At 45.8% G+C, this 25642-nt stretch overlaps 1 protein-coding gene across 1 annotated transcript in view; it reads right to left on the bottom strand.

Annotated features, from left to right (window-relative positions):
* Nucleotides 1-11640: 11640 nt before the first annotated feature.
* LOC133136468 (IgGFc-binding protein-like) overlaps nt 11641-25642 on the bottom strand; it is a 29637-nt gene continuing 15635 nt past the window's right edge. The window contains exons 14-24 of the mRNA XM_061254020.1: nt 24858-25189; nt 22989-23565; nt 21419-22020; nt 20047-20617; nt 18992-19401; nt 18109-18291; nt 15836-16403; nt 14283-14482; nt 13463-13843; nt 12549-12835; nt 11641-11994 (exon numbers count right to left, since the gene is read on the bottom strand). Coding sequence (XP_061110004.1) covers nt 11985-11994; nt 12549-12835; nt 13463-13843; nt 14283-14482; nt 15836-16403; nt 18109-18291; nt 18992-19401; nt 20047-20617; nt 21419-22020; nt 22989-23565; nt 24858-25189 — 4121 coding nt within the window. The 3' untranslated portion in view covers nt 11641-11984. The remainder of the gene's footprint in view (nt 11995-12548; nt 12836-13462; nt 13844-14282; nt 14483-15835; nt 16404-18108; nt 18292-18991; nt 19402-20046; nt 20618-21418; nt 22021-22988; nt 23566-24857; nt 25190-25642) is intronic.

Genomic DNA, 25642 nt, shown 5'->3' with positions numbered 1-25642 from the left:
CAACCAACTGGCGGATGACGGGTATATTTTTTAGATATGGGCAGTATTCTTTCAATTCCCATGTTGGGGGGGAGATTAAGAACGGAGAGTGTGTGCCCTAGGGGTAAGGGGGGTCTCTGTGTCCTAAGGGTGGTGGGGTCTTTGTCCTAGGGTGGGGTAGAGTGTTTCTGTGCCTACTACTTCTACTGCTGTAGCCTGTCCAAAAGTTGTTTTTTAAACCAGCCACAGATCAGCCCCCATTAGACATGGTAAAATACAGTCAGTGAGCAATTTATTAGGTATTTATTAGACCTACTTTTTAGACTCATTGGTTTTCTGCATTCCTTCTCCTCGGACGTCTCTCATTAACAAGGCGTTTCTGTCTGCAGAACTGGTGCTGACTGTATTTTTTTTGTTTGTTTTATGCACCATTCTTTGCAAACTCTCGAGACTAGTGAGTGTAAAAATCCCTGGAGATCAGCAGTTTCTGAGATACTCAAACCATTCCTCAGTCACTTAGATCACATTTGCCCTCCATTCTGATGGTCATACAGAAGCCATTTACAGACACCACAAACCCTGGGCATGGAAGCAGACACACTGAGCTGTCCGTTCCTCCCCTTTATTCAACAACAACAATTATCTCCCCCATGTTATGCATACATGTTTACCTGCAAGGCCTTCAGCACTGCATACAAAACTATTTACGAATGTTAAACATTTGCACATGCCAAGTCAGGCCTACATAACAGGCCTACATCATGAATCATATACTGAAGATGACGTTAACGCCATGTTACCTTCTGGGGGAATAATACAAATATTAAATAAATAATAAATAATAGGATTCTAGCTTGGATCCATAATACAAATACTTGTTACGTTTCCAGTATGTTACAATTCCGTATTTGACGGAAAATGAGATAAAAAAAACAATGATTGCGGAGTAGACTACCACCACAGCATGAACCACTGTATCATGTACCCAGCGCACCCAACCCGAGATAAGTAGCCTATTCTGCCAGTTCATTCAGTCTTGTCCCCAATTTCTGTGGTTTCATTTAGGCCTATGTACGCCACCTTTCCAGCCTCCAAAAAAAATGCTCCCCACAGTGTGAGCACTCGCAAATAAGGGGTGTACAGAAGCGGTGCTTGATCCATTCCCCACACGGATTGGCAAGGCCACAATAAGCACCAGAGCACAGGAAATACCGAGCAAACAGCGGGATTAGCTATGTGGCTATAAAGGCCATTATTGTCACTCAATTTGTTCGCCGCGTGGTTTCCACATCATAGCCGCATGACAGCTGAACATCTGCTTTCCAATCCATTTTGTCCGCTTTAATATCCAGTGCAGAAGAACAGGGCATTTCAGAGCGGTTACGGTGTTTGGATCCCTTATGCTCGGTCATAGAGGGAACCAATTAAAAATACTTTTTGGGTGGGATGGGTACTGGTGTTATTGGTTAACCCTTTGAAGGGAAGTATTTCTGGAATTTTTTTTTTTTTTTTTTTTCAATTCTAAGTCAGTGTTAGAGACCTCCATACTTTCAATTACCAGTAGAGATTCAAGTTAATATGTGATTCTAATCTCACACCTTAAAGGGTTAAGGATTAGCTGATTCATGGGATAGACTATACTTATTTGCATTTAAGGTAGATGTAATTGCGTAATTCATTGGAATATTTGTTTAATGTTGGTTCAATACATTCGCCAAATATGTAAGATTTATATGCAATGGAGCATGCATCACTGCATACTTCTCGGGAACCAAGTTGGGCGTTTTCATTTACGTTTCACCGAAAAGGACGGGTCACACACAAATCCCAGTATTCCCCGGAATGCACAGCGATGCCCTGAGCAAACGAATGTGATAACCAGACAAGGTTATGTTCCGACTGAGTTCAAATGCTATCAGAAATAGGTCCCAAAATCAGTAATTCCTGCTGCAGCCCAGTAGCCCAACACACAGTAGAGCCTTCATCTACCGCAAAGTCATACAAACACTATCATGTCCAATACGGGTACTAATCTTTCCCCATTAACAGTACATTCATAAAGCAGGATGTTGGATCTGCCCCAGTGGTGGACCACACTGATCAAACTAGGACCCAGACAGGCAGAGGAGAGCCAAGGCCCAACCGTGAGGTACAGGTCAGTTTGGAAGGTAAAACTCAAACTATGCTCAAAATGTAGAGAACAATTCAGGCTTTTCAAAATGTGTTCTGTGCATTTGTAAATCCATTTAAAATTTGTATTCTGCATTTCCAAATCTTTCTCAATTAATTTGTAAAACTCTAAACTGTCCATTTTAGGATAATTCTGCCAGTAATGCAACAATACAACACAGCCTGGCTGGGACCCAAAAGATCCAATAACCAAGCCTAAACAGTTCCAACAGTCCCTGCCATGATCATAAGCCTTAAAGCAAATGCATTAAGTTTCAACTGCTTCGATCACACAGAGATCTATGCATTACACTATGTGCTGCCATAGCCAGGTCACTAACAAGCGCAAAAAGAGAAGATATGTGTGTGTGTGTGTGTGTGTGTGTGTGGGTGTGGCAGAAATTATTTCGATAGGGTCAGTCGCAGTTGCTATAGCTTCTCGGGCACCTTTTAATACAACAAAGTGAACCGCAAGATTATTTTTTCCCTGCTTATATAATGCATAATACTGATATAAAGATGTCTGTAATCAGTAAACATAGTGTGTTACATACACCAATCAGCCACAACATTAAACCCAGCTACTTAAACAGTATTTTCATGATTAAAAATGCTTTAAACTGTCCATAAACTTGTCTATAAACACTTAATATGTCATTATGTGATATGTGTACTTATTTTAGCAGATAATCATAAGTGAATTGCATTCAAAGGTTACATTTTGAAATGAAAATGGAAATATTGTAAGCTTATTGGACCGGGAGGTGCATTGTTTTGTTATTTAAATATCTTGGTAAGTAGTGGTGTTCATGATCACTCTTAACAGGTGCTCAGGACATGTAGAATCTTTAAAAAATAAAGACCACCCGCATTAAAAATGCATCCATCTAATCCAACATCAGTTTCACCCTTCTTCCCTCCATTGGAATTACATGGCACTGCATGTGGTGAAACTTCTGTAGGGTTGCGTGAGCATGTCATGTTTTTTCTTTCCAGCTTGTCATAGCAACATTGCCCAAAAAAAAACAAGGAGAAAAACAAGAAAGTCAGACTTCTTTTCATTGGTCTGTTGTTTTTTTCATTTACTAATGGTTCAGGTTTGGATTTGGGGAGCTCCATCACAAGATAATTTCAATAGCTGCTGACTACATAGGTTAGCTAAATATACGTTTGCTAGCTAGCCAGTTGACCAACCAACCATAGGTGACAAATTTTAATGCCTCTGTTAATGTAGCCTATCTTGTGACGGAACTCATGTAGGCTATACACGTGATTACGGCGTATAGCTACAGGTATCCTACGCTGTCTAGCATTTGTCTGTTCGGACTGTAAACTGCTACGGGTGCAGTGGTGCGAGTCAAGAGGATGCAGGTAAAAATGAATACAATTTATTAAACAATGTGTAATGCAGAGAGGGATGTTCCTGAAACCAGTTTGAGATGACTTGTTAATGGAAGTATTTAATCAGCCAATCATGTGCCAACAACTAAAGGCATAAAAGCATGCAGATGTGATCAACAGGCATGCAGGTGTGGTCAAGAGGTTGAGCTGTTTTTCATACCACATGTCAGAATGGGGAAGAAATGTAATCTAAGTGACTTTGACAGTGGAATGATTGTTGTTGCCAGACAGGGTGGTTTGAGTATCTCAGAAACTGCTGATCTCCTGGGATTTTTACAACAGCCTCTAGTTTTTGCAGAGAATCCTGCAAAAAACAAAACATCCAGTGAGCAGCAGTTTTGCAGGCAGGTTAATGGGAGGTCAGAGGAGAAGGGGCCAGACTGGTTAAAGCTGACAGCAAGTTGAGGCATTAGCAAGAGCATATCTGGAGACACAACGCGTCAAACCACTAAGTGGATAGGCTACCGCAGCAGAAGACCCATAAGTCTAATAAATACTAGGGCTGAACGATGAATCTTTCACACCGAAATCGCGTTTTAAAAGAACGCAGTTCGCAAATCGCAAAGGCTGCGGTTTTTATCATATAAAATATAGTGTTTTAGGAGTGCTTATAACAGTTGTCCATCTGGAGGAAAAGTGAGGTTAGGAACCCAATTTAAGGGGATGATACAAAATAGAACATACGTATGCTGTGCCTGACGACGCTTCTGAACGTCATGAACTCAGTTTGACAGGCAAGGCCAAGCGGTTATTTATCAAAGGCTGCAGGACGGGACTCAAAGCGCCTCTTGAGGCGTGTGACTTGGCTCAGGCAGTAAGAGCAGTCGTCTGGCAGTCGGAGGGTTGCCGGTTCGATCCCCCGCCCGGGCTGTGTTGAAGTGTCCCTGAGCAAGACACCTAACCCCCAAATGCTCCTGACGAGCTGGTCGGGGCCTTGCATGGCAGCCAATCGCCGTCGGTGTGTGAGTGTGTGTATGAATGGGTGAATGGAGAAGCATCAATTGTACAGCGCTTTGGATAAAGGCGCTATATAAATGCCTGCCATTTACCATTTACCATTTTAAATTAGCATTTTTAATAGTGCAACTAAACATTACTAAAATAATGTATAACCATTCGTGTTAGGCGATCTTTACTTTGCTTTTAAAAGTCTGCTATTACTACTAATCTAATGTCAGTTTTGATTGACTTATAATTGGGACATGGGAAATATCTTCCTCTTAAATAAAACTTAGTTGTTGCAAAAAAATAAAAAAAAATAAATAAGTGTTTGTCATTTAGTCTCACTTTGAGCGGGTTAGTTCGCAAATCGCAAAGGCTGCGGTTTTTATCATATAAAATATAGTGTTTTAGGAGTGCTTATAACAGTTGTCCATCTGGAGGAAAAGTGAGGTTAGGAACCCAATTGAAGGGGATGATACAAAATAGAACATACGTCTGCTGTGCCTGACGACGCTTCTGAACGTCATGAACTCAGTTTAAAAAAAAAAAAAAGTGTTTGTCATTTAGTCTCACTTTGAGCGGATACCAGACAAGACAAATGTTAACTTTGCCACACCCAGCTAACACGCTCCACAGCACTGCAACGATGCAAAATAATGAAAAACGACACTCGACACTGACCGACTGATGAATAGCAGCTCCTCAAGGAACTTGAAATTGTCCGCTCTACTACCCATCATAAGGGGGGCTTTTCTGTGACTTTATGTTCTTAGCCACATTATTTGCTGGGAAAACTGTAGCTTCATGTTGCTAAAATGTTTACAGAAGACTAAGTTATCAAGAGATTTCTGTGAACCTTTGGTTTATCAATTTCAAAGTTAATTGAATTATTTCATTGGTGGCATGGATGGTGCAGTGGGTAGCACTGCTGTCTCACAGCAAGGAGGTCCTGGCTCCGAATCCCGGTCGGCCGGGCCCTCTCTGTGTGGAGTTTGCATGTTCTCCCCGTGTTCCTGTGGGTTTCCTCTGGGTACTCTGGTGTCCTCCCACAGTCCAAAGACATGCTGGTTAGGCTGATTGAAGAGTCTATATTGCCCGTGGGTATGAGTGTGTGAGTGAATGGTCTGTGTGCCCTGTGATGGACTGGTGACCTGTCCAGGGTGTCTTCATGCCTTTCGCCCAATATATGCTGGGATAGGCTCCATTCCCCCATGACCCTGTTCGGGACTGATATGCAAACCTAACCTGTAGGCTATTGGAGCAGTTGACAGCATCCAATCTTGTTATCGTTGTACTATATCATTATTTTGTCCTGCACTGAACACAAAAGGGGAGAGAGAAAAAAAGATTGCAATCGCAATATTGTTCTGAAAAACCGCAATTAGATTTCCCCCAAATCGTCCAGCCCTAATAAATCAGCACTATTAGGCATTTCACCAATTGTCTTCTGTAGCCTATCCAGCCACTTGGAGGTTTGACGCATTGTATGTTCAAAGATCCTCTTCTGCATACTGTGTGGTTACATTACTTGCATTACTGGCACCTTCCTCTCATGTTTTGACCAGTCTGGCCCTTCTTTGGCCATCATTAACGTGCACCATTTTTGCACCATTCTCTGCAAACTCATAAGGGTTGTGCATGAAAAATCACAGGAGATCAGCAGTCTTGAGTTCGCAGAGAAACGGAAATAACCACACATTACAACAATGTTATTTGGAACACCATCTCTGAACACACAATGCGTTAAACCCCTAAGTGGATAGGCTAAAGCAGACCTAAAAAGTCTAAAAAGTTAATAAATAAAAAATGTTGGCGGAATGGGCTTGGGCTACCCTTGCAATGAGGATATTCACTGATGTTCTATTTGGGGAAGGAAACTCATGAACAAATAAAAAGTATGACACAGCATAAACAATATTTGATCAGTTCATTCCCCACCAAAAGGACAAATACTAGTTCAGGCAAACATCAGCAACCCATACGCACACTGAAGGGCGGGAGCCATAGTTCTCACGGTTTTATATATTACATTACATTATTGGCTTTTAGCAGAAGCTCTTATCCAGAGCGACATACAGTTGATAAGACTAAGCAGGAGACAATCCTCCCCAGGAGCAATGCAGGTTAAGGGCCTTGCTCAAGGGCTGTGCAGATCTTATTGCGACTACACCAGGATTAGAACCACCGACCTTGCGTATCCCAGTCATTTACCTTAACATTAGGCTACAGGCCACCCTGTACTGAAGCACAGCAATCATGGCCAGATTTGCTTTTAAAACTCAATGTTTTGGGAAACTGTTCAACATTTTACAAGTGCCTAGCTCAGCTGTGCTCATATGTGTGTGTGTGTGTGGGTGTGTGGCAGAAATTATTTCATCAGGGTCAGTCGCAGTTGCTATAGCTTCTCGGGCACCTTTTAATACAACAAAGTTAACCGCAAGATTATTTTTTCCCTGCTTATATAATGCATAATACTGATATAAAGATGTCTGTAATCAGTAAACATAGTGTGTTACATACACCAATCAGCCACAACATTAAACCCAGCTGCTTAAACAGTATTTTCATGATTAAAAATGCTTTAAACTGTCCATAAACTTGTCTATAAACACTTAATATGTCGTTTTGTGATATGTGTACTTATTTTAGCAGATAATCATAAGTGAATTGCATTAAAAGGTTAAATTTTAAAATGAAAATGGAAATATTGTAAGCTTATTGGACCGGGAGGTGCATTGTTTTGTTATTTAAATATCTTGGTAAGTAGTGGTGTTCACGATCACTCTTAACAGGTTCTCAGGACATGTAGAATCTTTAAAAAATAAAGACCACCCGCCATATTTAAAAATGCATCCATCTAATCCAACATCAGTTTCACCCTTCTTCCCTCCATTGGAATTACATGGCACTGCATGTGGTGAAACTTCTGTTGGGTTGCGTGAGCATATCATGTTTTTTCTTTCCAGCTTGTCATAGCAACATTGCCCGAGAAAAACAAGAAAGTCAGACTTCTTTTCATTGTGATCAAGGGTCTGTTGTTTTTTTCATTTACTAATGGTTCAGGTTTGGATTTGGGGAGCTCCATCACAAGATAATTTCAATAGCTGCTGACTACATAGGTTAGCTAAATATACGTTTGCTAGCTAGCCAGGTGACCAACCAACCCTAGGTGACGAATTTTAATGCCTCTGTTAATGTAGCCTATCTCGTGACGGAACTCATGCAGGCTATACGCGTGATTACGGCGTATAGCTACAGGTATCCTACGCTGTCTAGCGTTTGTCTGTTCGGACTGTAAACTGCTACGGGTGCAGTGGTGCGAGTCAAGAGGATGCAGGTAAAAATGAATACAATTTATTAAACAATGTGTAATGCAGAGTATAACTTTTTCATCCTTGCCAGTTCTGGAGATGGTTTTTAGCCTTCTGTACGCCTACCAAAGCAGACTTTGAGATAAAAACGGACACACTATAACCGTGTTTTACTTTCGTAATGGAAATTGCCATTTGAGCTCTAACAGTGTTGCATTTTTTTTTTCTCGAAGCGATTAGAATGCATCAATATAATTCACTCGTAGGCTGTTTCTATAGCATCTCATGAAACAACTTCCCCTTGGTTTTCTTTATTTAGGCATTTATTTTCTTTGTTCTACATTTATTTAACCAGGAATACCAAATTGAGGTCGAAATCCATTTTGCAAGGGGTCCTGAAAACGGTTCACTTTGAAAATGCAAGCTTGTTAGCCTATTGTTGCTACAGTTGTGCATGTTGCTAGTGTTAATTACGCGCACGAGATCTGATAATTTTATTCTGGGTATTTAAAAAACTGATCCGCCACTTCAGCGAGTATTGTCTGCAATATATAACACCCAGCATTAATGATCTCAGTAATCGGTCATATTTCCCCCTTAAAATTCACCAGAAATGAACATGTCCTAGCTGCTCTTTTAAAAATTATGTCTACATAAAACCAGCATGACTGTTAACAAGCAGGGCAACTAGTTTTAATTAAGTAGCCTACGTAATTCATGCATGGATGAATTTATTCAACCAACAGTTTCCAAATGGCATATTTATTACCAATACATTTGTTACAGATGTTACAGTGGGAAATACTTGTTTACCAATGCGGACACTCGATAACTGACATATTGTAGTGAATGTGGTTCTGAGTGGGTCAGTAATCAAGGACTAGTGGTTTCACCTGAGGTGGATGATTGCTGCTGACGGGGACTCTGTGTTGAGCCTTCTCAGCTGCACGTGATTTGCAGCGGGGAGGAACTAATAAATCAGGGTTTGTAGTGGAAGTAGCTTAGGTGTGTGTGCAGTGCAGTTGCCGTGTGGGTAGCCTACCTGTGTGTAGTATTATGTGCAGTGTGCATGAGGCCGAGTAGCCTTCCTGTGTGCCGTGCCCTAAGGGGGTGAATTTTTATTGTGGTTCCGGCGTACTGTTGGGGACCTGGTGGGGAAGGTAGCCACCGCAATATTTCCCATGCCTGTGTAGTGTCTGAGCTGTAGCCCATGCGTGTGTTTTAATAATAAAGATAACTGTTTTGTACCTGAACCTTCTCCTCCAGTAATTGTAGCTTCTAGCCCAAATACTTTGTGGTCTGGCTCTCTACATCTTCCTATTGGCAACAAGGTTTATTACAATATGAAGCGGCATATGGCATAGGCAACGTTTCACTAGGGTTGCCACACGTTCTGGTTTTCCGGGGATTGTTCTCTTTTTTGAGCGACTGTCCCGGAAAATGACTTCCCGCGACACGAATTGCAAAGGCTACTTCTAGTTCCAAATAAAACCGGATTCTTCCACTGCTATTCTGTTTTTTCCTCTTTACAGACACTGGATTGGATGTCTAAACGTAAACAGGTAAACATTAGTAAAACACAGCGACGATTGGCCATATGCCTATACTTATTTTTAATTGGTAGCAGAAATACGAAAGTTTACCTTATCACCTAGCAACTGCTGGACTGTCAGTCTGGCGCGTGCATTCATTTCAACGACTCCACTGTGTGAAAGTTCAGCTAGCTACTAGCCTAGAGGTAATCGCCGAATACCTTATTTATTTATTTATTTGTTTATTTTGTCGGTTTTATAAAATGGGGGGGAGAGACGGGCGAGGAGGACGAGATAACAAAATAAGACAAGCAACCAGCAGCAGCAGCAAAAAAAAAAAAACGATAAACAACGTACAACTCAGACTGGGCAAAAAGAGAGCACTTTTCCGAATGGATAAGTTAGGCCAACCCAAGGAGACCCGTTCTCCGCCACATATATTTTGTGTCCTGCCAAGATCTTGGTTAGATATGATTATATGGACATCTCCTGGATTCCCCCTCTGGTTGCCACAGAGTGCATCGACGTCAGACAAATAGAGGTAAGAGAGGCAATAGGGGGAGTCCTACCACTCCTACCACTTTACGTTTAGACATCCAATGTCTGTAAACAGGTAAAAATGAGCAGACACAGCGACGATTGGCCATATTCCTATACTTTTAAATTGGTAGCTGAAATACGAAAGTTTACCTTATCACCTAGCAACTGCTGCACGGACTGTCAGTCTGGCGTGTGCATTCACATCAACGACTCCACCGTGGGAAAGTTCAGCTAGCTACTAGCCTAGCTACTAGCCTAATACTTCTGATTTATTTTTTATTTATTTTGTCGGTTTTATAAAATGGGAGGAGAGACGGACGAGGAGGACGAGAACAAAATCAGACAAGCAACCAGCAGCAAAAAATAAATATATAAAATAAAAAATAAAAAGAGAGCATTTTGAATGGATAATGGCGCGTCAAATGTCCCGGGTTTTCACAAATCAGATGTGGCACCCCCTGCTGGTCAACTGTGTACCTGCAGTGGCACAGAAAAGTGGCGAAAAGTCACAATAACTGGTGTGTGAGGGAGTCCAGTGGCCTGTGTGTGTGTGTGTGCATATTTCCTGTCATGTCAGAACAGAGGCACTGCCCTGGGGAACATTCCAGAGGTATTTCAAAGTAACAAAGCTGACAAACACCCAGGAGGGGGAAAAAAAATCCCCCAAAATCTGCTAAATTCCTGTGTCAGCTCAAACAGTCTCTCGTGGTGCTCAGATCTTCCAGTCGGCAGAACTAAGCCTACATGACGATATTTACACTGTCAGGTCTTGCAGTGAAAATATGTAAGTAGGTCAACATTTTCTGTAAGATTAAATGATAAACTCTATGGCTTGCAGTTCCCCTGCCTGTAGTGCAAGGCAAGTGATGATGTCACAACTTTATAGAACTTCAAGAACTTCCCAATAAGTTGTTACTGATGAAATAGGTGTATGGACACTCTGTTCACAGATTAAATATGACTACCCTTGAATAGACTGCAATTCGTCACAGATGCTTTGCCTAGGCCTGGGATCTCAAACCCACTTCCTGGAGCCTCACTTCCTGTGTGTACTGTTTCTATTTTTCATCCGTTCCTGCGCTGAAAGTGCTAAAGTTTGATTCACTAAAGAGCCTACATACCTTGTTTCCGAGGTCTAAACCGGCTGCAAATTGGAAGGAATAACAAAACCAGCACACTGCAGGCCTCTTGGACTGGGAACCCAACTGCCTGAGTCAGATTTTCTTTGTGTCCTGCCTGGGATAACGTCAGAGGCAGTTTATAGACATTTTATAAATAACGACTCAAATCTATAACCGAATGACCGATACGACTTGTGAAGTGTCCATACTTACGAACTTAACAGCAAAAACGCTGGACTGATTTGTCTGGAAGTAGTCTTGTGTACACTGCTATAAAATGTCCACTAGGTGGAGGTATCATTCACATTTCAGTTCATGTTCAGTTTGTGGCGACCAAACTTTGAATCGGATTAAATAGATTTATAGGCATCCACAATAAAGTGAAAATCTATGGCTCTATTACCAAAGATCATGGTCTAAGCCACATATACGGTTAATAAGAAGGTCAGTCTCCATTTTGTAATAAGCACGTGTACAAGACATCATCATTAACATTATACTTGTTTCCGATTCCAGATCATTTCTTCGATGTTAAATTCCGAAAAAATATAAAAATTCAAATGTACGGCTTGTGTCTGGATAGTGACCATGCTGATATTTAAACCTACAGGTTCAGATTTTCGGTGATTTACAAAGAAAAAAAGCTGGTTCAATTGCTTCTTTATTTGTTACTTTCAGTAAACATCCAAGAAATTATTACCTCTATAAATTCCAGGCAGAAAATGAAAGATTCATGTCCCCCCACCCAAATACAATTAAAAAACCTAGTTAAAAAAAAATGTACAACACAACTCCATCCACTCCGTACATAGTGATGGATGAGAAGAGTTGAGAAACAAGGCCCTCAGGTAGGGAAACGAAATTGGAGGGAACAAGCGACAGGTTTACACTTTTACAGGAAGCCAGTTCTGATGAAAGCGACATTATGATGAGGAGGCTTCGTCTGTGATGTCAGATGTGGGAGGTTCCAGTTCAGGTGCATGCTGGTCTTACAGGCCGCTGGAGGAAAGGGGAACAGGAATAAAGACCGTGATGAAGAGCTCTGAACGGACCTTTGACACGGCCTTTATTTGTGCAGTACTGTAAGCACGCACAGCACACACACACAAGCACACACATGCACACACACAACACGCACACAAGCATGCACACACGAGCACACAATCACCCACAAACTTGCGCACATTCTCTCACACTCTCCAGTGATGGCTGGGTTCTTTGACCCAAACAAGAACAGATCACAGCAGTGCAGAAGCTTGACTTAAATGGCACTCCAGGCAGGGTCACAGACAGGAAAGGGCCACAGTGTGACAGATGCATGTGCTGTCTCTCAAACACAAAGGCAGTAACAGTGTACAAACAGCACAGCAATGTATTACAGCACTTTGAGGTGAAAGAATCGCTGAGCAGAGATGAGAAGTTATGACTCTGATTCTCCACCACAGCAATAACAATAGTGTGGAGATAACCAGGCCCTGCAGCAGGAGTGGCCAACCCCTTAGCCCCCCGGGGAAGATTTTTGGGAACCCCCACGGCCCCTGCGGAGCACTCACCAGCGGGAGAAATCGCCGGCGTGCCAGGACCCGATCACCTCGGACACGCTGACGCTGGAGGTGCCAGCGGCGGAGGTCAGGTCGTCCTTGGCGTTGCCGTTGAAGTTGCCGCAGGCACCACACACCTTCCCGGCCAGGTGGACGGCCACGGTGACCCGCACCTCCTGGGTGAAGTAGTATGTCACGCGCAGCGAAGACCACCTCTCCACCAGAACCGCGCTGTCGGTCACGCGCACGGACAGGTCCTTCGCCGGGGAGCCAGGCAGAGACAGCTTCCTGCCGTTAGCCTGCGCGGGGAGAGACCATGCGTGAGGTTCTGCTCAGGGCGGTCACGTAACTGCACGACATCAGAGCTCCGGCATTCAATACCCCAGGCTTAATTCAGCCTTGCCCCTTTAAGGTGTGAGATCACAAATATGAGTGTTCCAAACGTAACATTCTAACGCTGATGTAACAATCAGTGCTGGTCACTGAAAGCGCGGAGTTCTAGAACACTCCAGCGTTCACAGAGATAATATACAGCACACTCCTGGGCTGTATATTAGTATTCTAGCTGCCAACCATGGTATGCTAGTTTGTAAGTTGATGCATTCTTCAAGGGTTCCGATTGTATCTGTATGGTCACACTAGGACTCAGAACCGTACTGTCCTCTCGGGTCCTCTTCACACTTGTTCCTGTGTTTGATCTGCACTTCATTGTACGTCGCTCTAGATAAGAGTGTCTGCTAAATGCCTTGTAAAAAATGAAAGGGGGCGGTTCACAGGTAATTCACTGCTGGTTTTTGCACCTGCTTGTTGATTTTTTTTAAAGCAAAAATAAAAAAAACAAAAAGGGCCATCACCCTCCCCCTGCTCCACATATGACCTAAAGCTGCAGTTCCCCTCTCCACCCCCATGCCCCCACACCCACTCACCCAGGCCTCCCGCCGGTTGTTGACAGAGACGACCGTGTCCTTGAAGAAGACGTAGACGGCAGCCGCGGTGGCCCGCCCCCCCTTCTCACACAGCCGTACGTCCACCACCACGCGGAACCACTGCTCTGACTGCAGGGCGCAGAGCGAGGCCATCTCGAAGGCCCCGTGCCAGTCTGTGCCCCCCGCCAGGCCGTCGAAGGAGCCAAAATGGCCGCCGGGCTTGATGGAGCAGTCGCCCTCTTTGGGGTGGCAGCCCCGGACCCCGTCCCGCACGCGGCACGTCTCCCCGATGCCACACTGCTGCTTCTTACAGAGCACTGCCCCCGTGGGGTAACACGTGCACACCGACTCACAGCCCTTACTCACGACCGACTGGCCAGACTGACAGACAAAACAAAAACATATTAGTACATTTTCATTCATAATATAAATAACCATTATATTTAAAACCTTTTGAGGTTAAGTTGCATTCTACAGCTCTACAACTTATTAGAATGTTCTGATCTGAACATTCTAATGATGATGTAACAATTACAACTGGCAATTGAAAGCAATTGAGTTCTAGAACACTGGAAAAAACATTCCAAAAAACTATTAAAAGGGTTAAAATACAACATCAAATGGCCAGGCTAACAGGATTAAATCTGGCTGTCTGAACAGCTACTAAGTAATCTGTCTTTAGCTCAGCACAGAATAGTGTTGTCTATCTTCTATAACTTGAGTAAAATGTGTTACTTTGTGGAGTGATGGACCACAAAAGCGATGAGTGAAGCAATCAATAAAAGTTGGTGGGAACAGAAGAGGCGAGGGAGAGATCCACCTTCATATATCTGCCCTCGTGGATGCACCCGCAGGTATCCATGGACACACACTTGTCGCCGTCGGAGACGAAGCCCGGGTCACACTGGCAGCCCTCAAAGCAGGTGCTGGAGCAGGAGCCAGGGCCAGCCAGGCTGGCACAGGTAGTGCCACACGTGTCCGCACACACCTCATAGTGACTGTGCGCCGGGCACGGGGCAGCTAGAGAGAGGGAGGGAGGGAGAGACGGGGAGAGAGAGGGAGGGGGAGAGAGGATTGAGAGGGTGGGAGGGGAGATGGAGGGGATGAGAAAGGGAGAGAGGGAGGAAGGGAGAGGGAGGGAGGGAGGGAGAGTGGGGAGAGAAGGGCAGAGGAGGGAGGGAGAGGGGGGAAAGAGGGAAGAGATTGTTCAGAAAGAGTGAGACAGACAGAGGCCAAGAGAAAGGGTAGAGAGCATGAGAGAGAAAGACAGATAGTGAGAGTGTAAGAGACAGAGAGGGTGAGAGAGAGAAAGAGTGAGAGTCAGTGGCACTGGACAAAACAATAAGACCAAGTCACACATTACAGTTTTCAGACAGAAGGCCATGGGTAATTAGGCCTACTGAAGAGTGAAGTGTTCTTCATCCACACTAATCTGTCCATATTACAGCCACACAGACACATTATCCTCAGTGCCTGTGCAGGGAGGAGAGAGGGATTTCAGGGGAATGTACCACGCCCCTAGCACAGCTCCTCAGGACTTTGAGTCAGACTGAAAGGGCTGTCCGATCCCCCTCTGCCCACAGGACAGGGGCGAGCCACAGGGCCGCATCACGTTTGGGGTTTCATGAGCCCTTGGGCTCCTAATTATTTAATCGGGAGGAAAAACTGTTCCTGTGATTCATAGCCCTGATTCAACAGGGATTAAAGATCACAGGATTTCTGTTTCAGAACTCACCGACGCCGATTATGTGCTCAAAAAACCTAAATCCCATTCACTTGACTGACCAAATCATATTATTTAACCATTACTCTGCATGTGTGGATTGTGAAATCCTTTGGACAGAATGACCCCCCTCCTCCCGCACCCCCCAAAAAAAGGAAATGAGCAAAAACTACACAATGGACCAGCATGGCCAGCTCTGACACACAGAAATATAGGTCACCTTTTACAACAAGGGTGCAGAAATTGGCAATTGGTAATATAGTTGTTAATATGAATGAATTGTTGTACAAATACATAAATTATGCATGAAATTAACCTTACTAAATGTATTTGTTTACTACTAACTCATGAACTTACTTGTATATTAGCAAACCATAGGACCAACTCATGATTGGTTAACCATTAACAAATAGATGTAATGATTTTTTTAAATTCCAATATGAATGTTGTTGACCAATGTTGTTGTTAACATGAATGATGTACAAATGCAATGCTGTCCAGATGATTTTCTCAGTAGATAGTCTGTTAATTTGTTAGTTCTTGCCGATTCATGTAACCGCATTGTGAAGTGTTAGTGAACCCCGCAGAGCCCCCTGGTCAGCAGCTCAGAGCACGCGCGGGTTCGGGGGATGGGACCCCGGGAGACTCACGGCAGAAGGAGGTGGTTCTCCAGGCGTGGATCTCTGCCCCGGCGTGCTGGCAGGCGATGGCGTAGGCCTGGACGCTCTTGCACAGGGTCCCTTGGTCACCGTCCAGGGCGCAGACGTCGAACACACAGTGCTGCAGGTAGGGCTTGGGGTCCACCTTGGCATGGCAGGCCCGGAAGGGCCCGGTTCTGGAGCTGATGATGCCACAGGAGTCGGGCTTGCTGTGCTTGGCCGCCTCGGCCCGCTTGCAGACGGGACACTGCCCCCCGCAGCCCGCGCACTCCAGCCCCGGCAGGTCTGCGGTCCAGGCCTTGCCGAAAGCGTCCACGCTGGCCACCTGGCGGCCGTCCGGCAGACGGAAGTCGTCCCTGCTGTTGCCGTTGTAGTTGCCGCACAGGCCGCACATCCAGCCCTTGTAGGTGGAGGGCACCACCACCTCCACGTAGTACACGGTGTCGTACAGAACCCGCAGTCCGAAGTCTGTGCGCACCAGGATGTTCCGGCCCTCTTGGGTCACCGTGATCCGGCCCTCGTCCAGATACAGAGGCAGGTTTGTCTCCTCGTCGTCCACCTGGACCGACACAGAACCAGAAATGTGTGCGCACTCACGGAGGAACCTGACCAAGGCCACCGCCATCATGTCAGCAAGGCTCTTCACTCTACAATAGACTCTCCAGTCTCACTTTTATAGAGAGAACAACCTGAGCTGTTCAGGCCTGAATCCAAAGAAGCCATGGCAGACATTTTCCTGGTCACTATATTTTGTCAGTGGCTCAAAAACTCGGTGCACTTCAGCTGTGCTCATCCTCTGCATTCATTTTTCATCTTTTTTGATCTACGGGAGTGGCCATTTCCTCTACTTGCTCTCCCAAGCATGTGTCATTTGTTATTTAATGCTGTTTTACTGAAGAACTGTAGGTCAGACAGCACCTGTTGTTCCAATGTTGGGGTAAATTTACATATTGCTTACATCGTAAGCCAATGTTGGGTCAAATTCACATATAAATGGTAAATGGTTGGCATTTATATTGCGCCTTTATCCAAAGCGCTGCACAATTGATACTTCACATTCACCCATTCATACACACACTCACAATCACACACCAACGGCGATTGGCTGGCTTGCAAGGCCCCAACCAGCTTGTCAGGAGCATTTGGGGGTTAGGTGTCTTGCTCAGGGACACTTCCACATGCCCAGGGTAGGAATCGTACCAATGTCGCCCCATAAGGCATGTTAGGCTAAATTCACATATCACCTAAAAGCCAAAGTTGGGCTGAATGCACACATCACTTATATCATTAGCCATTGTTAGGCTCCATTCACGCATAGTATCACTCACTCGGCCAATTAGGTGGAAACCATGGGAACTATAAAAACGCAGTAGTTATTATTCTAGTCTCTGGTCTGATGTCTGCACCCTGTATCAGGCGCACTGCAGACAAGGGTGTGAATGTGATTAAAGGGTTTCAGAAATGATTCCAGCTTTATTTGAAAATAAAACGCATTACGGCCCTCTTAAAAGCCTGTCCTGAGGGCTCGTGTTTTCGGCAATTTGGATTTTACTTTAATCACGTTTTCTTCTGAAAATAGGCTTGTACCACTCTCACATTTAAAAATGAACAGCACTTCCTGAAATAAGAAGTGAATATATTAATATATTATCTATTATTTTTCAGTATATGGCTAAAGGGGAACTTCAGTTATTCCTGATGTTGCTCCTCACTTTAAAACGATTTCTCTCACTTCTACTGTGTGTCACATGTAAAACTTTACCCCACAAGAACATACGCGTTCTTCAACTGAAGGGAATGAATAGTGGAGATTTAGTGCAGTCTTGAATTATGTAAATTTGTATTGTATGCACATATTATTTGGCCTGGAGCTGACAAAACAAGACTAAATACTAGTTATGTCTTAGCTATTGTGATTGTGACAATCAAACCAGAGCAATATTGGAGAAGAACTGATTACTCACCGTTACAGTATTCTCCAATTCATAAGACAACTTGTACAATAAGAGAAGAGGATAGTCGATATAGATGCATAGATGTTAACATCTATTCAAAACAGTCTGACAAGTTTATATCATTTTACATCAACTGACATCATGTATGACAGTGTTACGTCAGCCTTTTGCAGAGGGGTTGGAGTAAAGTGTTACCGATTTTTCTGAGGGGTTTATTTTGACAGGTCATGTCAGCTATTTTACAGGTAGGACAGAACACACGGTTTTGAGTGGGGTTGTCGATCCCCTTTCAAGACACGAGTAACTCACGATGACTCTCCAGCTCATGCCCTGCTTGATGGTGATGACGTAGCTGTAGACCACCACCGACACCTCCTTGGTGACTGCCACCCTGCCATTGCCGTACTTCTCGTTGCTCTCCTGCACCACGAAGGGGACCAGCCTTCTCTCGTCTGTGTCACACACCTTGGCCAGGGTGTAGACGCAGGTACCCTGGGAGCGGGGGAAGGCCAACGACCGGGTTAAAATAACAGCCTGCGTCCCGTAGCAACGTCCCAAAATATTTCAGCTGCCCTCAATTCAGTGACACACCCCAAGAAACAAAGCAGGTGATCCGATCACGATTTGGTTTCTGCACTACTGTGCATCGCAAAAGCAGTAAATAATCAATAATCCTGTCGTCAATAATGTCATCTGCAGCATGCATTTAAGAGAGACTGAAAGCAGATGTATATGCAGCTCTGATGTGTCCAGGCAGTTCCACTCCGGGCCTGCAGAGATGAGGCTTAGTCATCTTTCTCTTTTCAACGGCTCGTTAGACCAGTACAGAACTGAGGACCTGCATAAGAGGCCTGAGATTCTGGTGCAGGAGCCTATGATTCCTGCTGAAAACTCCACTTTAAACTAGCTGGCTAAAACTAGCTGGTCAACCTAGTTTAAGTGGAGTTCGCTCAATAACTGCAACTGTAACACCTGTGTTTACTTTAGTCCCTGCTCTGGGTTTTACTCAGCACAGTTATCCAGCCTCAGTAGTCCTGCTTTGTGAAACAGAGCCCGGCTATGACCAAGACCAGCTCAGAATCCCAGATGGAGTTACCAGCAGCCACACGGTGCTTTCGGACTCTAATGAAGTCTATTCCAGCAGTGACTGGCCAAGGCTGGAGCATCGCAAACCCGACCCCAACTCTCGTACCTGGAAGTCGAAGCGGCGCCCGTCGAAGGAGATGTAGTGGGGGTCTCCAGAGGCCACGCACTTCCCCTCCCCCTCGGGGTGGCACCCGCCCACCCCGCCCACAACCTTGCAGACCTCGCCCGCGGCACACTTGAACTTGTCGCACTGGATGGCGCCGTTCTCGCCGCACTTGCACCGCTCCTGGCACTCGCCGCGAGGGTAGAAGACCTCGCACTTCTTGTAGTAGCGCCCCCCGTAGGTGCAGCCGCACTCTGCCAGCGGCACGCAGGCGTCCCCGCTCAGGATATGGCCCTCGTCGCAGCGGCAGCCCTCCCGGCAGGGCAGGGAGCAGCGCGTGGGTGTGCCGGCGCAGGTGGTGGCGCAGCCCGGGGAGCAGAGGTGGTAATGGCTGTTCTTGGGGCAGGAGGCCGCTGCATGAGGTCAAAGGTCACAGGTCATTCTTCTGCATACAACGCTGCCCCAGATGTTAAAACCTTCACATTAATGTGTGTTGTTTTTAACCCTTAAAAAAAGCTAATTGGTTTCAGCAGGGGGACACAAAGGTTAAAGGTCATTCAGCAGAGAATAAGTGCAAATATCTCTGAACTTTCATGGCTTAAAATCAGGAGAGCAACGAAAATTCTCAAAGATTCTCAAAACGAGAATGCCGAATATATTATCGGAAAATGAATATTCATGAATATTATATCTAGTGATTATTACTTGAATATAAGAGGTCAGGATTTATTCAGAACACTTTCATAACTCTCAGTCTCAAGAGCACCATACGGCATTCAAGCATAACCACTGTAAAATGCAAATGGCACACTCGACCTTGTACCTTTCCATCCAATCAAACTGACTGCTACAATATTGCTTTGAGCCCTATTAAAACCCTACTAAATGTTACTTAACTTTCTACATCTTCGCAACCAAAGCCAAAACCCCTTAGGATCTGGTCGGCACATATTGTGCTACGGCACATACTTGATATTGGACTGAAAGGCTTAAAGAAAGCGCCTCAGTGCAGTGTGGGAGCCCACTGCTGGCCAGACAGGGTACGGCAGCAGACTCACGGCAGAAGGAGTCGCTCCTCCAGGAGCGCACGGCCACGCCCATGCTCTGACACCGCTCCACGTACACGGCGATCGCCTGGCAGACGGCGCTATGGCGGCCCTTGAAGTGGCAGGCATCGTAGGCGCAGTCCTCCAGGAACGGGGCGGGGTCCAGGCGGGCGTGACAGTCACGGAAGGGCCCGGCCTTGTCGGCGATGATGCCGCAGTAGCGCTGGCCGCGGTAGGCCTGGAGCTGGGAGCCGGAGCAGGCCTGGCAGAGGGGCCCCGTGCAGCCAGAGACACAGCCAGGGACCGTGCCCACCCTCCAGCTCTCCCCCAGCTGGGCCTCGCTCCCCGCCGCCTTCCCATCGCGCAGTGTGCCGTCGTCGCCGGGATTACGGTTGTAGTTGCCGCACAGGCCACAGACGGCGCCCTGGTAGGTGTTGGGGAGGGTGACCGTCACCACGCTGTTCCAGTCGAAGGTGACGCGCATGCCGAACGCGGTCTCCAGCACGGCGGTCCAGCCGCTGCGGAACACCTGGAGCCTCTCGCCGTCAAACTGGAAGGGCATGGAGGTGAACTGCCCATCCACCTGGTCACAGAGAGAGAGAGAGAGAGAGGGAGAGAGAGGGAGACAATCTGTCCTCACTACACCACATTCCATTACATTTAGCAGATGGTTTTATCCAAAGAGATGTTCAACAAAGCGCATACCAAGGTCATAGAACAAACTACGACTGTAAATCAGGAAAAAATCTATCTGACTATTACCGACAGTTGAAAAAAAAAGATTTTCACAAACATTAAAAACAAAATTCTTCTTTCAAGCAAGGCGTGTTTTGGTTAATGGCACGGTTAGAAATGATCAGGGGTCTGCAGGGGTGCTCTGCAGGAAGCTGGAGAGATGAAGTGTTGCAATGTGCAGCTGACCCAGGCCTGGTTACATTAGTCACTACACGCTTCACTGGTCACTCTGCCTCTCACCTCCCGCCGTAACAAAACCACAGAACGGCTGGAGTCTGTCTGGTAAGAGACCATTGCAGATTAAAAAGGACCACCAAAGAGAGCCAAAAACGTTTAAATGTTTCAACACTCCTTTTTAACAGTCTGCACAGAGCACAGAGCAGATGAAGCTGTTCGGCCCTTAAAAAAAGGTGCAAATTAATCATTTTAATATTTCAGCAGCTGCTTCCATTTGGCCAGACCCCTGGAGATTCCATTTAAATAATTATCAGCCAAAGCAACCCCCCTGAGGTGCCTCTTAACAGACCATTCAAATGAGTCTCGCAAAACAAGTGTAGCCTCAGCGATTTTGTAATTAGGAGAAAATGGCGGAACCTGTGATCGATTAGAGGAGGTTAAGTAGGTAGCAGACACAGAAAGGCTCTCTCACCAGGATCTTGAAGCGGTAGTCCTTGCTGATGGTGACGGTGACGCCGTACACCTTCACCGTCACCACCTTGGTGTAGGACACGGCCTTGCTCCCGCGGTGGTCGTTCTGCACCGTCACCTCGAACGTGGCCAGGCTGGGGTCCTTGGAGCACAGCGCCGCCAGCTGGTACACGCAGGTGCCCTGGAAGTTGAAGCGGCGCCCGTCGAAGGTGAGGTAGTGGGGGTCCCCGGCGGCCGAGCAGGTGGAGTAGCTGAGGGGGCGGCAGGCCCGCACCCCGCCCTCCAGCGCGCAGCGCTCCGTGGCCTTGCAGCCCTCGGGGCGACACACCACAATGCGCAGGGCGGCGTCGCACACGCACAGCTGGTGGCAGCCCCCATCGGCCCAGAAGCTCTGCCCCGGCTCGTAGTAGCGGCCCTGGTAGGAGCAGCCGCACGCCTTCTCGGGCACGCACTTCCCCGCGCTCAGGGCGTAGCCCTTGTCGCACGCGCAGCCCTCCGAGCACAGCGCCTTGCAGGCCGGGCGGTCGCCGTCCGTGAACGGGCAGGTCAGCGGGCAGGGGCTGGCGCACTCCTCGTAGTGACTGTGGGGCTGGCAGCTCATGGCTGCGGGAACAAGGAGCACTTCAGCGGATGGGATTTACACCCGCCGTTTTGATTGTGGCTGGGATGATTTCCTACTCTAGCAGCCATTTTGGCAGGTAACCGGCCAGGTTGCGTTACTTTGTCAAAGGTGGCGTGGCTGTTAATTGTTGAAAATGGATGACATTTTAGAATCGACTCTAGACAGTGGGTGAAAAAGCTTCATTTCATGTTTCATGCCCTGCTGGGATTAGGACACCAGGTGGGGTAAATCCCACATTAACTCAGTCCAGTAAAAAATACAACCAATAAATTCAATGAAAAATCTTCAGAGAGCAGATATTTGAGTTCTTGGCTATGACAGAATTTGTAAGGTCAACATGCCAGCTATCAGAGATAAATGTGGATATTACTGCCAACATTTCTGAATATATCACTTTCTTCCAAAAGGCATTCTGCTCCAAATAAGTAGTAACTAAAACCTTCTGTGTACCATTTCAAGGACTGACATTAAAAAGGAAAACAACCATCCTACATTTCACTTCTCCGTTGAATGGAGCAATGAAAGAAAAACTGGCTCTCATTCCAATCCAAAAGCTTTTAGTTGAGTTTGTGCTACAAATACTCAAACTGAATGTGGACAGTCTTCCTGTATTACCCCCCATATGAATAATTGATGACACTGCACTTGAACCCCTCGCCATAAGGCTGACATAACACTGTTATACACATGACACAACAGCTGTCACAAGAAAGCATTACAGCTGATGTCAGTTGATGTCAAATGACATAAAACTTATACTTTTATCGGTAAATGTTAAGAAGGATGTTGATTAACGTTGTTGATGTTGAAATTTACAGATAAAATTATGACGGATTTATATCATTACACATAACCTGACATCAGCTGTTATGCCATTTGTATGAGAGTGTTATGTCAGCCTTATGGCGAGACGTTCAAATAAAGTGTCCCCAGACGCCCCAGCACTCACGGCAGCCGAACTTGGTCCTCCAGCCCTTGATGACGACCCCCTCCTGCAGACACATCTCGCTGTAGGACTCCAGCGCTTGGCACAGCATCTTCTTATCGCCCTTGTGCAGGCACATGTCGTAGACGCAGTTCTCCATGAAGGCCCGCGGGTCCAGCTTGTCGTGGCAGCTCTTGAACGCGCCGTCCACCTTGTTGGTGAGCGCGCCGCAGAGCGCCTCCGTCTCGTAGAGCTTGCGCTGGTTATGGTCGCAGGTGGGGCAGCCCGCCTGGCACTGGTCCCAGCAGGTGGGGTCCTGGGGGTCGGGCACCCTCCAGCTCTTGCCCCAGTCGATGACGGAGGCCACAGGCTTGCCGGCGGGGTTGTGCAGCTCGTCCTTGCGGTCGCCGTTGAAGTTCCCGCACAGGCCGCACACGCTGTCGTAGTAGCTGCTGGGGAGCTCGATGACCAGCTTCCAGTTCCAGTCGTAGGTGACGCGCAGCCCGAAGTTGGTCTGCAGAACCGCCGTGCGCCCGCGCTGGGTCACCGTCACCAGGTCCCGGTCCATTTGGAGGGGCAGGTTCTGCACCTCGTTATCCAGCTGGGAGACACACAGGGTTGCCACGTTCCTTCAAACTCAACTCATATTTCTTTATGATTATTATTATTCCTTTATTTAAACGAATGGTCTCATTGAGATCAAGACCTCTTTTACAAGAGAGACCTGTTCCACAAACACAGAAATCAACAGACAAAGATTTATCTCAGACTACACATTACCCATTACGTCAAGCACAGACAGAAAAAGTCAGTTTAGTTGTGTTGTATTAACAGAAAAGAAAACTGTCAGTTACCTCACAAGGCTTAATAATATATGGCATTTTATAAATATTAGAAATTAAACTCTTACTGTTAGTAGTGGAAAGAAGACCTTATGACCTTATGTTATAAACGAGGGAAATGTCTTATAAATTAATAACGAAAGCTGAGAATATTGAAGCCACTCGTCTCCTCTAGTAGTCTGTAGTCCTCATATTCTGTCTGAATAAATTATATCTCTAAAAAATGTGAATTACTTTAGACCCTGAATGAAAGGAATACAAGTGCTCAAGTGTTCAGAGATATCCCAAAGAAAACTGCCTTCTAAAACATTAAAACCAGTTGAAAGGGATTTTTGGATTTGTTCCAGTCAAACATTTATGTTCATGCATATTTGGACAGGATGTTCATTTTCCAAAACAAACTGCACAACTAAAATATAAATAAAATCAAGCCTATGCATTTCTAAAAACAAGTGCATTAAATGAACATGCATTCTTGACTGGATTCATTCACCTGTGACCTGTACATAACTACTAGAAGTAGTAAAAACCTGCTATGGCAGGCCTGTAGCGTAATGCTTTAACATTGCCATTTATCCCATTTCCAGGTGCTGATTGATCAAAGGTATGAACAATCAATAGACATTCTCAATAATAATGAACTTTTCATTTAAATATGTCTGAATTATTATTATTATTGTCATTTTTTATTTTGATCTACACTTTTTTCTTGATTAGAGCAAAATACACCTTAATTTTCAGATGCTACGTGTGTGAACCAAACACAGAAGACTCCCATACATCATGAACATACCTATCAAAGAGTTGAAATGGCTGAAACCAGGAGAAAACGTTCAGCAATAAATCCAAATCCCAGCAGGCCTTCTCGACACATTCATAGGGTGGGAAGACTTGCGTGTTCAAAACCGCATACTAACACACTACTCATACTGAATCTCAGGCTGATTTACATTGCAATACAGTACGAGTAGTATTCCAGGTATGTGGTTTTGAAGGCAGCCATTATTCCCGGAATAATCACGTCAGAGGGCGTCGTGTCTCTCGCCCTTACCATGACTCGGCCGTACTGGTGCTTGACCAGGGTGAAGGTGTAGCCGTAGACGGTGACGTCCACCTCCCTGACGAAGGAGACGGCGGTGCTGCCGCGGTTGTCGTTGCGCTCCTGGATGGAGAAGGGCACCAGGCCGGCCGCGTTGGCCCCGCAGGTCTGCGAGACGGTGTACTTGCAGGTGCCCTGGAAGTCAAAGTTGAGCCCGTCGAAGGTGTGGTAGTGGGGGTCGCCCCAGGCCCAGCACGTCCCGTGGTACTGGGGCAGGCACACGGCCTCGCCCTTCTCCACCCTGCACGTCTCCTTCACCCGGCACTTGGCGTCCTTGCAGGGATCTGAGAGAGAGATTACCACCTTTACACCAGATCGCGCGTTTTCAACCTTCGGCCATTTGTTAGGAATGGCGCCACATACTTCGAGAGACAAAAGCGAGTCCCTTCTCGTTCTGCTCGTTAAATGTGCCACACAGGTCAGGGAGCTGCAGCTTTTCTGACACATTTTTAATCATTTAATCATCTTTTAAAATAATTTGATGATTTATTTTGCACACAACTGTACAGTCTACTGAGCACTGAACCAGTCCTCTTGACAATAGCAGGGGTAATCGGTGTCTGACACGACTTTCGTACTAATTTTGTAACGCTGACACATTATCAAGACATAATCAAGACAAGTGTCCAATCTCATATAGCACACATAGACAAGGCTACTTTCCAACACAGGGCCACTGATGAAAATGAAAAAAATGAGCAGGGCTTTGCTTATGCTTTGCTTAAGTGAAGATATCT

The sequence above is a fragment of the Conger conger genome, chromosome 1, assembly GCF_963514075.1.
Source record: "Conger conger chromosome 1, fConCon1.1, whole genome shotgun sequence".
NCBI classification, from domain to species: Eukaryota; Metazoa; Chordata; class Actinopteri; order Anguilliformes; family Congridae; genus Conger; species Conger conger.
Note: the sequence above shows the minus strand (reverse complement) of the source record. Positions and strands in the feature narration are given on the sequence as shown.